Here is a 16,142-nt window from a genome sequence, read left to right as displayed (position 1 = left end):
GGTCATCAGATAAGTTCCAAGAAGAAAATGCGTTGTGGGTGAGGCTGGACTGGGGACTGAGTTGGAAGATCTTAAAATGTAGCACCAAGTTGAGCTTATCTATGTGTGCATTTGGGTGTACACATATATATATGAGTCTGTTTGCATGAAGAATGAATACTGATGCAGGTGGGAACATAAGGCCTATGTCATTGCAATGTAAGGATGCAATTGGGTTAAATGTCCAAGAGAAAGGGAGGAGCGAGCTATCAAGAGAATAGTAAACAGGTATGTCAAGATGCAGGAGAGGCCAAAGGCTAACCATGGAGCATGTGTCTGGGCATGGGTGTGTATATGTGTATGCTTTGGAGTGACAGGGTTAATGGACAATGACAAAGACATGTGAGCAAGGCGCTAGTCTGCCGTGGGTCCTGCAGCTGGAGAAGCCACCTTACCCTGTAGTAATCGGTGCTGTAGACGTCTCTGGACATGCCGAAGTCTCCGATCTTCACCAGCAGATTGGCTCCGACCAGGCAGTTCCTGGTGGCCAGGTCCCGGTGCACAAAGTGCTGGGAAGCCAGGTACACCATGCCCGAGGCAATCTGGCTGGCGATGTGGAGCATCTGGGAGAGTCCCAGCTCGCCTTTCGCCTGGCGCGGCTGCCCATCCACGAGGATCATAGCATCTGGCCCATGGGCCCTGTGAGGGGTCGGGGGAGAAGACAGGGGACAGAGAGAATTCAGGAGATCAAGGGGAATCGCTTTCTCAACTCCCTGATCACTGGGATGCACCACAGACAGGAATAAAATCTCCCTTCTCAGCCTACCTATGGCCTATTTCAATCCATCCAAATTATGTTATTTGAGTGTGGACATGGGTAAAATGTTACAACCAGATTCCCAACTAAGGTGACGCAGACATGCTCTGATGGGTCAGAGTATAAACTGACTCTTTTAAATATTTTACTGCTCTCTGGGGTTTTTCAGGGTCTAGATGCCTAGTATAGAATGACTAATAAAACAACTAACCTGACAGAGCCCTTGCAATGTTCCAAACTCTAACGATCTTAAACACATTAATTCACTTAAATCTCCCACTCCAATTTTGAGATAAGGAAACTGAGGCACAGATCACCTGGCCAAAGTCCCAGAAGTCCCAATGTGGCCATATGGGTAATCAGGAGGCAGACTGAAACCAGACAAGTGGCTCTAGAGGAGACCTTTAATCTTTAAGGAGCATCAAGAGGGCCCGTCAAACAGATTCCCGGGCCCTGCCCCCTAGGATTCTGATTTTCTAGGCAGAGCCCGATTATTTGCATTTCCGACAAGCTCCCAGTGTGATGCTGCTGGTTGGCAGTCCACACCCTGGGTAGCAAGACTTGAGTCTACACTTCTAACCTCTCCACCATACTGTCTAGGACTGGGTAACTTCTGTTGGTGGCAGGGCAGGATGGAAAGACTCTGTGACCTTGAAGCAGAAGCCCCGGGAGCCCCAGCACCCGCTCCATCCCAAATCAAGGCCCAGATTTGTTATTCTAACACCTTTCTCTGTCATATGGGTCACTTTTAGTGTTCACTCTTTTCTCCAGAAAGCGCAATGAGCCGTACCCACACCCAGGGCCCTTATTTACGAAGTTGTGGGCCAAGGAGCCCTGGTGTACAGCAAGGCCTTGGCCTGTTTTACTGCTTCTCCAATTTCTACTGAAAGGCGCCATTAAATATGAACACAGTCATTTTATCATCTCCTGTGGGCTCTGTCTACCTGACCCCTCCGAAAGAGGGCTACTGCTCAGCTCCCAAGACAGCGGGATCACCGGGGCAAGCCTGCACTCCTGTCTACTGGGGAAGGCACCACAGCCTGCCCTCAAAACCTGGGAGATACAGGAGCAGGAACAGCCTTCGACTCTCTTTCTTCATCTTCTCTTATATTGGCGCAACAGTGGTACAGAGAGGCACCCAGGAACTCTCTGTAGCCCTGATGGTGGCACTTGAGGCTGAAGGTACTGCTAAATCCATTCAGAGAGCATGGTGGAAAATGCAGCATGTCCCTCTGACCCCAGGGGAAGGGAAGCAGGGAGAGGAAGACCCTGAATATTCAGAAAGGGTGTCGCCTGTGTTAGAAACTACCGTGGTTCACAGTTCTGATAAAATAATAATTGTAAAAATTTTAATAGTAACTACCATCGACTAAACACCTCGCTACATGGAAAACTCGTCTAGGTATTATACATATATATTTAATGTTTGTCATTTAATGCTCTTAACAACAAACCTGGGAAGCAGTTATGAACAGTCTTGATTCCTGGGAGAGAGAATTAAGGTTGAAAACTTGTTCCAGGTTACATCGCTAAGATACGACAAATTCAGAGCGTGAACCCAAGTCTGTCTTATGATAAGGACTGAGTTCTCTGGGAAAGGAATAAATTTCATTGTGAAATCAAGTTTTAGGAGGTTTAGAACATTCTACAGATACTTTCAATTCCTTTAGGGACAGTTTTGGAAATCCAGTTCATAAGAAGCATTCACTATCTGCTACCAATCCTTTCCATTTCTCCCTTAAAACCACAGCCTCCTGTTGAATGTCCCACTTCAAGGAGATGCTCATCAGTTTTTGGTGAGTGTGCTAGAGTGTTCCATAATCTACATATGGACTCTGAAAATCTCATGGAATTCAATGAGAGTCAATAAGTTTCAAGGACCACACGCTATGTCAAGGGTCTGATTTTTCAACCTGCTTCCTGGGACCCTGAATTCCACAGACCCTCACACGTGGCTGCCCCCTCCACATCTGGGCACTACTTGGAGGTGGCAGATGTGGGAGGCAGGGAAGTGCTAACTCTGCTGTAGTGGTGAGATGCTGCTTTCTCTGGGCAAGGGAGAGTTCCCCCTCAACCCCATCCGGAACTTCTGGTTGGGGTTCCCGTCTCTTACCAGTTCCATCAAGAACATCTCAAAGTCCAGATGATCTTGTTCCAGGTTTGGGGAAACTCTTCTTACAACAAATCCAATCTTTCTAGAACAATGCTCTCCAATAGAACTTTCTATTGATAGAAATGTCCTATACTGCACTGCCCAATATGGTCACATGTGACTACTGAGCACTTGAAATGTGGCTAGTGTGACCGAGGAACTGGATTTTTAAGTTTTATTTAAGTTATGTAAATTTAAATTCAAATTTCCGTATGTGGCCACGGTACTGGACAGCACAGTTCTACATTTATCCAAGGAAAATCCACTGTTTTTTTTCAACCATCTCTATCTCCTGATGAATTTGTGAACTTCTGCCTTCTTACTCCTCATCAAAAAGTCTCTAGCAAGCAGGTTTCCAGGAGGGGTATGAGGTATTAGCCTCACTTTGCAACACTGAGGAGTGTAAGGCACAAAATGGGAAAGCTATTCACATGATCCAGGGGAAGGATGCCCCTAGAATCTAGGAGTTGGAAGCTATAGGCTGGCAGGCCCTCTGGGCTCCCTCCTTGGATTCATTCCAGACCCTGCTCTTTTTCTCAGTCTACTTGGGATCAGGAAGGAGAGCACAGGTTACTTGTCATAGCATCCTCAACTTTTTCTCCCTAGAAATCAGGGACAAAGGCCTGATGTAGAAGAATGAAAGGCTGCTTCTCATTTCGAATCCCCAGACTTGTGTTCAGAGGGGCACTAGGACTTCTGGCTCCAGAGAGAACCCCCAGGGTCCGGTAGGGCTGGGTTGGAGAGTAGAGGTAAGGACAGCGATCCTCGCTCACCTGAGGAACTTGTTCAGGTCTCCATGCTTCATGTACTCAAAGACCATGATGAGGGGGTCCCCATCGCCACACACCCCATAGAACTTGACAATGTGCTCATGCTGCAGGTTGGTGAGCAGCTCGGCCTCCCTCTGGAAATCCTTCCTGGCAGCCAAGGTGGGATCCTTCAGGGCCTGAAACAATGCAGGACATGTTTTTTAGCAACCAGAAGGCAGGGGTGTGTCTGGTTCCCTCCCAGGAAGAAAGCTGGTGCCCATAATAATGACACTGCTGGTTCCCAACAAATGAGATTCTAATCAGGGTTTAAAGAGCATGAGACTAAGACACAGTAGCCAGGCCTGACTCCTTCGTCCTTCAGCATTTTCATCCCTGTAGAAACAGAAATCAACTTTCTGAAACCCACGACCCATCCACCAGCCAGTGATTTCAAACCATGTTCATCTCAGAGCCCTAGGCTTCTTCAGAGATTAGTGTGAACGCAGAGAGAGGGGGCAGGGAGATGGAAGGCCTGACAAAGGCCCCTTCCCACGTTTCCTTGAAGAAATGGTCCCACCTCTAAACTAAACAGTGGGAGAACCACTGTCCCAGTTGCTTTCACTATGTAAACCAGACTGTGCCCATAGCCCATCAGAAATCAGGCAGACAGTGTAATAAAGTCTTCTTGCCTTTTCTATTCCTTGATTTTAGATCGTGAAGGAGTGTATACTTGCACAGAAATGTGACCGCTTTGGCTTCTAGAAGGCTCTGGTGTTCTCCTAGTAGGGGTGAAGGGAGCACTGGGGGGAAATGGGGCTGCAGCGATGGGAATGGCAGTTAACAGGCAGAAGCCTGAGGATCACCCAAGACCAGGACCAGGTAAAGGACCACAAAGTCTCAGGGTAGGAGGGGAAGATGGGCATCTGGTGGCCACAGAAATGTCACAACTCAACCCCCATGGGAGTGGGAGGCCCTGGTGTGAGGGAAGAGCACCAGACCAGACCACCTGCCCCCAGGCCCAGGAAGATAAATGGAAGAGCAATGGTAGGAGGGGTGTCAGCTGTGAATGTGGATGCTCCAGCACCAGAAGGGGATGGCAAGACCAAAGTGGAAGACATCCATCACCTCCGATGGACCTTGGATAGGGCACTGCTGTGGGAACGGGTCCCTCTCTGCAGGAGGAGCAGCCAGGCAGGTGTGCTCACACATTTCTCTAGCTTACCACCCTCCCCATGAGTTCAGAAGGCAGGGGCCAAGCATCCAGGTGCCTCAAATGACACTGTTTAGTAACCTCAATAGACACAACACAAGGCAATGAAGGTGGGGTGTGCAGTTTGCGCGCCATTTTCAAGTTAGCGGAAATCCAGACAGACAGGAGACTGGTTTGCATTCTCTCTGCCAGGCATCTGGACTTTCTGGTTATTTAGGCAGACGGACCTCCCCTGTAGTTCATGCTACTACTGAAAGGCCTCCCTAGTCAGAGAACTTTCTCTTTCCCCCACAACTCCCATCAGCTGAAATCCACATGGCTGCCTTGGCTTAGAGCACGGAAGGAATGAGAATATGCAAAAATTGTATCTAGTCATCAGCATACAGTAGACATAATGGATTCTTAGCATTAAAAGGGCCCCAGATAGCATCTGCTTCCACCTGCTCATTTCTGGAGTTGGAGAAACTGAGGCCCAGCCCTGCCCAGGGATCAGCACACATTCGTACATCTTAAATGACAGCAGCTTAGAGTTAAACTGGACCCCAGACACCTCCTGGTGACCCAGAGTTCAATGGCAATGGCTCTAGGGCCATCAAGAGGGCCACAGTCTCTTAGCCAGAGATCAAAACCCACTCCCACTTCAACCAGCGCCACCTTTCATTCTTTTCAAAATTTGGAGGTTTCACCAAAAAAGTGTTTGAGTAAATGACTCTACTGCTGACAAAAATGCTGGAAGCTATCTAATGTAGCTTTCCCATTTTACAGCTGAGAAAACTGAGGTCCAGAATGGGGAAGCAACTTGCCAAAGATCACACAAGAAGTAGAGGCTTGAGTCTGGAGCCCAGGACACCTTCCTCCCCAGCACACCTACTTGAATTAATTTATCAGATGAATAACTCTCTAGGCAGGTCTCCAAGGGAATGGTGGGTGCAGAAGCTAAAGACATGAAAGGGCAGAGGAGAGGGTGGGAAAGAAGAGGAGTATGGGCAGCTGGCAGAGCAGGTGGACCCAGCGAGGAAGCCAGGTTTGTAAGGCAGTCCAAGGGCACAGGAAAGTGGGAGATCCACTGACCCACGGCTGATTTTCACCAGTTCTAATCCTATGGGCTTATTGGGATGCTACCCCATAATAAAGGAATAGGCTGCCATGGGTCCACCTGTCAGAATCAAGACATTTGCAAAGCCTTCTTCCTACGAGTGGAGGAAGGCAGGGAGTCATCAAGAGAAGGCGCTTTCCTGGGTGACCCAGCTCCCAGCTGCAGCCCTGAGCTGCATGAGCTGGGCCATGGGTATAGGATGACTGCCAGTGATTTATTTATTTTCATGAAGAACAAGAAGGTAAAGAAAAAAAAATGGAACCCAGCATGGGTGGGATGGGAGAATACAAAGATTTATGTGAACACTGGATTTATGAGAGGGAAAAGTAGATCAAATTTGAGGCCAGCCAAATGGCCTCTCTCCATCTCTGTAAATCATTCTCCTGCACAGTCCGGAAGCCAATGGCAGCCGTTGGCTATTTCCGTTCTCAGCTCTCACGCAGTGCCAGCCAGCATCCCCAAGGTTGGCTCCCCACACCGCGAGGCAGATATGAGTTCCTCATTTGGGAGATGGGGCACAAAGCCACTGCTGCCTCTTCTAGCTTTCCCACATCCTTTATCCTGCCAGTTCTCTTTCCACCATCACAATGGGTTTTCCAGCTCCTGGGTCAAACCTGAAGTTCCTATGTAACTGGCAAAGGGTCAAGTGCAGAACTGGGGTTCAGAGCTGCAAGTGGCCCCAAACCCCAGGGATTGATGCAATTGGACCAGAGATGATAGAAAGAGAATAATAAAGAGGAAAATCAGCTCAGAGATTCTCTTGCCCCTCTCAATGGAGCCAACATCCAACACGTTCTTTGGAGCTGGGAAACTTCAACATGGGTCCCCAGTCAGTGGATGGGAGGCACAGGGAGATGGGTCTTGCCAAGGGGTCTCTGAAGCCCTTCCAGTGGTATCCATAGAACAAAGAGGAGAGCAGGAATTCTGGCCCCCTGGTCTCCTTCTTCTCCACCCAAGGTTTGAAGGCACTGCCCTTTCTGGTCCTCCCGCTGTGTGCATCAGGATGCATATCCACCTCCTGCCCTGGGGGAAGGATTTCAGTGGGGCTGTTTAGTAGGATGGGAGGAAAGCAGTCTAGACGGCAGGAACATTCAAACTTCTCAACAGTTCCCACTTCATCAGAGTCATTTAACTTCTTCGTCTTGTCCAGCCTGGGAGCTCTGCTGCCTTCCTTTTTTTTTTTCTTTTATTGAGAGGAGATATTTCAAAGAATGTTCAGTTTTGGATTTTATTAATATACTGAAATCTATTTTATTATATGCACAGAGATACACATATTCCTAAATGTTCAAATTCCTAAACGTTCAAATACACAGACAACCATGCACACACACACAGTCAGCCCTTTAAAAAGAAGGTACGAAAATCTCCTTTCTCTTTTCCTCTCAAAATCCACTGTCACTTCACCTTGTTGAGATCCCCAAACGATTTTATCAGAGAACAAGATGGGTAGTTATCACATGTACAGGTGCCCTTCTCTCATCTGTCTTCCTACCTTAAAATTGGCCATCAGCTTCCCGTTGTTTTCAGGATAAAATCCACACTCCTTTACACAATCATGGGCTCTGAATTTCAGGTCACCCCACCTGTCTCTGCCTCCTCTCCTCCCATACATTCCCTTCTCCTCATTCATTACACTTCAGTCTCACTGGTCTTTCCGTCCTTCTTTCCCACCACGATTTTATCTGCCTCAGGCCCTTTGCACGTCCTGTTCTTTGCACCAGAAAAACTCTCAACTGAGCTATATCCACATGACCAGCCAGAAAAGCTGGCACTGTCCATAACCTCTGTGGAACACACTGACTGGTGCCCATTATGCCCTGAACACTCACTACTAGTTGAATATCCGGAGATACCTTCGTCTCAGAGAGGAGCTTACCAAGAGCCAGCCGTGCTTGTCCCCAAATTCATTTCTGACAGTTGAGCCTGTTAATGTCGTCACTTAATGTAATGAAATTTCATGGAAACCGATGAAATATGAGTGCAAAGAGTGGACTGTTTTTAGGGAACCTAGGATGAATATTTTTGGAAGGAACTTCTAAAAGTCAGTGTTAAAAAGTGTTAAGAGTGGGGCGAAATACTATTTTTAAAAATTGAGAAAATAGTAAAAATCTGAGATTCTACACTCAGATTGTTTCACAAATATTTTAAGTTTCTGCTCCAATTTAAAGTAACTGAAACTGGAAATCATGAGCAACCAAAACAAAAAGAAAACAACCTCCCAAATCAAAAGGAACCCAAAAGCTGAAGTTCAGACATATTGGAAGAAATATCACATGGAATCCAAATAATTAAAATTATAAATAACCAGAACACATATTTCCTGCATATAAAATTAATTTTATAGGAAGACTGAGAAAAATGTTAAAATAAGTAAATGCTCAAAGAGAGTGAAGAAATAATTATTTTAAAGAATCAAGAAGGTATGCAACCAAAACAGAGAGAAATAAGATTAAGATAACAATAAAGTTAAGAACCAGTTAAACATCTTGGAAATCAAGTGTATGGTCATTGATGTCAAAATAAAAATCTCCATTGACAGGACACAATCTACACTAGATAAAACCGCAAGAAGAATTCATGACTTGGAAGAACGCTGAGGTTCACCCAGAGCAGAGCATAGAGAGATGGGGGGAAAGAGGAAAGGCAGTGAGAAGGATTCATTCTCTCATCTGTGGAGGAAAGGGGTTGTCCAGGTTTCAGTGTGGCTCCACCACGGACTAGCTGTGGGACCTTGGGTGAATTTCTTAACCTCTCTGTGCCTCAATGTCCTCTTGTGTTAAATGTAGACAATGCTAGTGCCCAGCTCTCAGGGTTGCCATGAGAATGAAACATTAACATGCACACATCACCCACAGTGGGGCCTGGCATACTGTGAGCACCCTAATGAGTGTTGTCCGTTCAATGTTGTCATCATCATCATCATCATCACCATCTTCTTCTCCTCCGTGAATGTCCCTCTGGGCTCTGATATTCTACGACTCTGAGACCTGAGCTTCCTGGGCCTGGGGGGTCTCCTTTCTTCCTCTCTCCCCATTACTTCATATAGGGCAGACACACGGTAAGTGCTCAATGAATATGTATGGAATGAATAAATTAAGCGTATTTTTAAGAATATGATAAATCCTTGAAAGAAAAATCTTTTACGGCACACTGATTTATCACAAAGCTAACACCAGTGCATCCTCGATGTAAGTAAAAAATAAAATATTGCCAACTTCCCAGAAATGGCCCCACCCTGTACCCTGCCCTTCCAGGATGCTCTCTCTCACCCTGAAGGTAACTACTATGCTGACTCATGGAATTCACATCCTTGTTTTTTTAAAATAGTTTATACTACCTGAATACGAATTCCTAGATGCTGGGAATTACTTGTTTTTTGAATTTTATAAAGGTGGAATCACACATATAGCATTATGTATATGCTTCTATATCTTTTTTCATTCAACATTGTGCTTTTGAGATTCTTCCTCACTGTTGCATGCAGCCGTAGTTCATTCATTCTCCTCACTGAATAGCTTTCCATTATATGAATATAGCACAGTTCTTTATCCACGTTGCCATTGATGGACACTGGGGTTGTTTCTGGCTTTTGGCTGTTATAAATAATGCTTTGTGAACATTCTTAGACACATCTCTTGATAGAGAGAGAGAGAGAGAGAGATAAATAGAGAGAGATAGACAGACAGACAGACAGACAGATATCCATTGGGAATAGGCCCAGAAGTAGAAGTGCTGGGTCATACAGTATACCAATGTTCTAGAATATCAAACTGTTTTCAAAACAATTATACCCCTTTACATTCCCACCCGCAAAGTATGAGAGATGCAAGTTGCTCCATATCCTTGTCAGCACTTGGCATTGTCACTGCTATTAAGCTATTCTGCTTGGTGGAGAGAGGTATCTCATTATGGTTCATTTGCATTTTTCTGATGATTGATTAGATTGGACACCTTTCTCATATACTTATTGGCATTTGATATCAGAGGAGACTTTCTTGAGATCTTCTGAGCAAGTGCACTGTTTGTCAAATGACTGTGTAAAAGCAGCATCACCTATTTACAAAGATTGTGAACTACATGATTTTAATGTCACACTTACACTACACACATATAGAAATTATGCTCTGTCTCGTCCTGCACTCCATGTCTTTCACAAGTATTCATCTTGTCTCCGCAAGAGACTGCAAGGACCTTCGAAACAGAGGCTGGGATTTCCGTTCTTTGTTTCCACCATAGCAACTGCAGAGCAAAAAATTCTTGCCAATGGATTTAAAACCACAATTTTGGGAAAACCTTGTCTTGAGTAATACTTGGAAGTGTTCTCTGGAAGTCCACAATTACCCTGCATCAAAATGAGAACAAACCCAAGTGGAAGGAGCCCAAAAAAATGAGGAAAAGCTAAAGAGGATAAAAAGCAGGACACAGGGTGGGTTCTCGGCTGTTCTCCAGAGGAGAGGAGGGTCTCCTTCAAGGGCTGCCCACTGGGCAGATCCCCTGGGTGGCAAATGGTGTGAAATGCCAGAGCACTCACCTCCTCGGGGTCACCAGATCCAAGGGGAAAAGGAAACACTTTTAAAAGGATGAAAACAGAAACACATTTTCTGCATTAGCCAATCTGGGTACCACCCCTCAACGTCACACCACTCAGTGGGAAACGTTTCCCACGGTTTTAGACCATCATTTTATTTCCTGCTCAAAGTGCAATAAATGTTCCATTTCTTCACCCATCGCCAGACGGATGCTGGAACACCCAGCGGATTAGTGTCATCCTGCAAATTAAAAGTTTCAGGGCACTGCAGATTCTAAGTTTCGGGACAAAATTAGAAACATTTCCACCTTTCCACATTCCTGGTCCAAGCTGTCTAAAGACAGCTCGCTCACCTGTGCATCCCCCGTCTATGGAGACACACCGAGCAAGTTTATTCTCGGCGTGTCTAGCAATAATAATCATTAGCCTTTTATGGCAGCAATACTCTAGTTCCTTATTTATTTTCTAGAGCAGAGGTCAGCAGACAACACATATTTTTGTGAAAAAAAATTTATTGGAAAACAGCCACCACCTTTAGTTTATGTATTTTTTATGCTGCTTTCCCACTACATGGGCAGAGTTGAGTAGCTGCAATGAAGAAGGTATGGCCCTCAAAGCCTAAAATGTTTATTATCTGGCCATTTTGAGAAAAAGTTTTGGCAATGCCTACTCTAGATGTCAACGCAAGCCTGGCAGCTCATACGTCATGTGTCTAAGCACATTCAATAACAGCAACATCAAGACTAATGATGATAACAGAGACAAATACTCTTTATTGGGACGATGCCCCAAGCGGCGACCTGAGGATTTTACATATGTTATATAATTTAATCACCAAAATTCTGAGGAGGAGATATTATAATTCCTATTATACAGATAAGGAAACTGAGGCCCATAGAGGTTAAGCATCTCTCACAAGGTCACACAACTAATGAGTGCTGGGGCTGAGACTCCCCTCAGGCTCTCTGATTCCCATGCTTGGCCTGTGGTCCACACAGCACCTCCTGTGTCCGTGGAGGTCGTTTATCCTCCGTGGACAAAGCTGTTTTGCAGATACACAAGACTACGAACACAGAGACCCAAAAGTCGCAGGAGGATGAAACTGCTGTTGTGAGGGCACCATCAGAGCCCCATGCTTAGGATGAGACCCTTTTGAGGTCCAGGTGAGAATACTCATGGGGAGCAGTTTCTCCTGCTCCCAGCCCAGAACATGATGCAGAATTCACATTGGCCTCAGAGGCCTGCTCACTGCTCCCACAGAGGCCACCCCACGCTCCAAAGCAGGGATCCTGAGACCCAGGGGTGCCTCAGCGAGGTGACTTGACTCTTACCTGTGCCAATAATGTTCAAAGATTGGTCCAACATTCGAGAAACAAGGAAATTGAAGAAAACCGGAAAACAAGACACAAAATGGTAGTGGTAGGCCCCCACATCTCAATAATCACTCTAAATGTAAATGGATTGAACTCCCCAATCAAAAGACACAGAGTGGCAGGATGGATCAAAGAACAAGACCCAACAATATGCTGCCTCCAGGAAACACACCTCAGCCCCAAAGACAAACACAGACTCAGAGTGAAGGGATGGAGAACAATACTCCAAGCTAATAATGAACAAAAGAAAGCAGGTGTCGCTATACTAATATCAGACAAGGTAGATTTCAAAGCAAAACAGATAAAGAAAGACAAAGAGGGACAGTATATAATGATAAAAGGGACTCTCCACCAAGAAGACATAACACTTATAAATATATACGCACCCAACACAGGAGCACCAAAATTTGTAAAGCAATTCTTAATAGAACTAAAAGAAGACATCAACAACAATACAATAATAGTAGGGGACCTCAACACACCATTAACACCAATGGACAGAACATCCAGACAGAAAATCAACAAGGAAATAATAGAATTAAATGAAAAATTAGACCAGATGGACTTAATAGATATATATAGAACACTTCATCCAAAAACAGCAGGTTACACATTCTTCTTAAGTGCACATGGAACATTCTCAAGGATTGACCATATTTTGGGAAACAAAGCAAACATCAATAAATACAAGAGAGTTGAAATAATATCAAGCATCTTTTCTGATCATAATGCTATGAAACTAGAAATCAACTACAAGAAAAAAGCAGAGAAAGGTGCAAAAATGTGGAGACTAAACAACACGCTTCTGAACAAACAATGGATCATTGAAGAAATTAAAGAAGAAATCAAATATTATCTGGAGACAAATGAAAATGAGAACACAACATACCAAATCATTTGGGATGCAGCAAAAGCAGTCCTAAGAGGGAAATTCATCATAATACAGGCTCACCTCACTAAACAAGAAAAAGCTCACGTAAGCAACCTCAAACGACACCTAACAGAACTAGAAAAAGAAGAACAAACAAAGCCCAGAGTCAGTAGAAGGAGGGAAATAATAAAAATAAGAGCAGAAATAAACGATATTGAAACAAAAAAGACAATAGAAAGGATCAATGAAACAAAGAGTTGGTTCTTCGAAAGAATTAACAAAATTGACAAACCTTTAGCCAGACTCACCAAGAAAAGAAGAGAGAAATCGCAAATAAATAAAATTAGGAATGAGAGAGGAGAAATCACAACAGATACCAATGAAATACAAGAGATCATAAGAGAATACTATGAAAAACTATATGCCAACAAATTGAACAACCTGGAAGAAATGGACAAATTCCTAGACTCCTACAATCTCCCCAAACTGAATCAGGAAGAAATGGAGAATCTGAATAGGCCAATCACAAGTAAGGAAATAGAAACGGTAATCAAAAACCTCCCCAAAAATAAGAGTCCAGGACCAGACGGCTTCTCTGGAGAATTCTACCAAACATTCAAAGAAGACTTAATACCTATTCTTCTCAAACTGTTCCAGAAAATTGAGAAAGATGGAGTACTCCCTAACACATTCTATGAAGCCAACATCACTGTGATCCCCAAACCTGACAAAGACAACACAAAGAAGGAGAACTACAGGCCGATCTCACTGATGAACATAGATGCAAAAATCCTCAACAAAATTTTGGCAAACCGAATACAGCAATACATCAAAAAGATTATACACCATGATCAAGTGGGATTTATACCAGGGACACAGGGATGGTTCAACATCCGCAAGTCAATCAACGTGATACACTACATCAACAAAATGAAAAACAAAAACCACATGATCATCTCAATAGATGCAGAGAAAGCATTCGACAAGATCCAACACCCATTTATGATAAAAACCCTCAATAAAATGGGTATAGAAGGAAAGTACCTCAACATAATAAAGGCCATATATGACAGACCCACAGCCAACATCATACTCAATGGACAAAAACTGAAAGCCATCCCTCTGAGGACAGGAACAAGACAAGGGTGCCCACTTTCACCACTCCTATTCAACATAGTACTGGAGGTGCTGGCCAGAGCAATTCGGCAGGAAAAAGAAATAAAAGGAATCCAAATAGGTAACGAAGAAGTAAAACTCTTGCTGTTTGCAGACGACATGATCTTATATATAGAAAACCCCAAAGAATCCATAGAAAAACTATTAGAAATAATCAACAACTACAGCAAAGTAGCAGGGTATAAAATTAACGTGCATAAATCAGTAGCATTTCTATACACTAACAATGAACTAACAGAAAAAGAACTCAAGAACTCAATCCCATTCACAATCGCAACGAAAAGAATAAAATACCTTGGGATAAACTTAACCAAGGAAGTGAAGGATCTATACAATGAAAACTACAAGACTTTCTTGAAAGAAATTGACGATGACATAAAGAGATGGAAAGACATTCCATGCACATGGATTGGAAGAATAAACATAGTTAAAATGTCCATACTACCTAAAGCAATCTACAGATTCAATGCTATCCCAATCAGAATCCCAAGAACATTCTTCACAGAAATTGAACAAACAATCCTAAAATTCATATGGGACAACAAAAGACCACAAATTGCTAAAGCAATCCTGAGTAAGAAAAACAAAGCTGGCGGAATCACAATCCCCGATTTCAAAACATACTACAAAGCTACAGCGATCAAAACAGCATGGTACTGGTACAAAAACAGGTCCACAGATCAATGGAACAGAATTGAAAGCCCAGAGATAAAACCACACATCTATGGACAGCTAATCTTCGACAAAGGAGCAGAGGGCCTACAATGGAGAAAAGAAAGTCTCTTCAACAAATGGTGCTGGGAAAACTGGACAGCCACATGCAAAAGATTGAAAATTGACCATTCTTTTTCACCACACACCAAAATAAACTCAAAATGGATCAAAGACCTAAAGATTAGGCCTGAGACAATAAGTCTTTTGGAAGAGAATATAGGCAGTACACTCTTTGACATCAGTTTCAAAAGAATCTTTTCGGACACTGTAACTCCTCAGTTGAGGGAAACAATAGAAAGAATAAACAAATGGGACTTCATCAGACTAAAGAGCTTCTTCAAGGCAAGGGAAAACAGGATTGAAACAAAAAAACAGCTCACTAATTGGGAAAAAATATTTACAAGCCACTTATCCGACAAAGGGTTAATCTCCATCATACACAAAGAACTCACACGGCTTAACAACAAAAAAACAAACAACCCGATCAAAAAATGGGCAGAGGACATGAACAGACATTTCTCAAAAGAAGATATGAATATGGCCAATAGACACATGAAAAGATGTTCATCATCACTAATCATCAGGGAAATGCAAATCAAAACTACACTAAGATATCACCTTACACCCGTTAGATTGGCAAAAACATCCAAAACCAACAGCGACAAATGTTGGAAAGGTTGTGGAGAAAAAGGAACCCTCATACACTGTTGATGGGAATGCAAACTGGTACAGCCACTATGGAAAACAGTATGGAGATTTCTCAAAAAGTTAAAAATAGAAATACCCTGTGACCCAGCCATCCCATTACTGGGTATCTATCCTAAGAACCTGAAATCAGAAATCTCAAGAGTCCGTTGCACCCCTATGTTCATCGCAGCATTATTTACAATAGCCAAGACGTGGAACCAACCTACATGCCCAGAAACTGATGATTGGATAAAGAAGATGTGGTATATATATACAATGGAATACTACTCAGCCATAAAAAAGACAAAATTGGCCCATTCACAGCAACGTGGATGGACCTCGAGGGTATTATGTTAAGCGAAATAAGCCAGTCAGAGAAAGACGAACTCTATATGACTCCACTCATAGGTGGAAGTTAGTATATTGATAAGGAGATCTGATCGGTGGTTACCAGGGAAAAGGAGGGGTGGGGGGAGGGCACAAAGGGGGAAGTGGTGTACCCACAACATGACTAACAAAAATGTACAACTGAAATCTCACAAGGTTGTAATCTATCATAACATTAATAAAAAAAATAAAAGATTGGTCCAACATTGATTTACAGAAGTTGCTCCCTGCTGGAGGCAGGGCTAGGGAGGGAGACTGCTGGCAGGAAAGTCCCCTCTCTCCTGCCCGAAGCGATTCAGCTCCAGCTGCACATCTGCACAGCTGGCTCCACAGCTGGTAATGGACCCATCCAGCAGCTGCCAGGAGCCAGATGCCTTCAGGCATGCTGCCCCTTGGGGTC

General features: G+C 43.9%; 1 protein-coding gene across 4 annotated transcripts in view; it reads right to left on the bottom strand.

Moving 5' to 3' along the window:
• The window catches only part of NTRK3 (neurotrophic receptor tyrosine kinase 3), a 367,286-nt gene that overhangs the window by 50,310 nt on the left and 300,834 nt on the right, over window positions 1–16,142 (bottom strand). For all 4 annotated transcript variants that reach the window (XM_044761568.2, XM_070495631.1, XM_070495626.1 and 1 more), the window contains 2 exons: window positions 3,722–3,894; window positions 435–678 (listed from right to left, as the gene is read on the bottom strand). In XM_044761568.2, coding sequence (XP_044617503.1) covers window positions 435–678; window positions 3,722–3,894 — 417 coding nt within the window. The remainder of the gene's footprint in view (window positions 1–434; window positions 679–3,721; window positions 3,895–16,142) is intronic.

This window comes from Equus asinus, chromosome 2 (genome assembly GCF_041296235.1).
Source record: "Equus asinus isolate D_3611 breed Donkey chromosome 2, EquAss-T2T_v2, whole genome shotgun sequence".
NCBI lineage: Eukaryota > Metazoa > Chordata > Mammalia > Perissodactyla > Equidae > Equus > Equus asinus.
The sequence above is the reverse complement of the archived record's forward strand: the minus strand, read 5'-3'. Positions and strand labels throughout refer to the sequence as shown.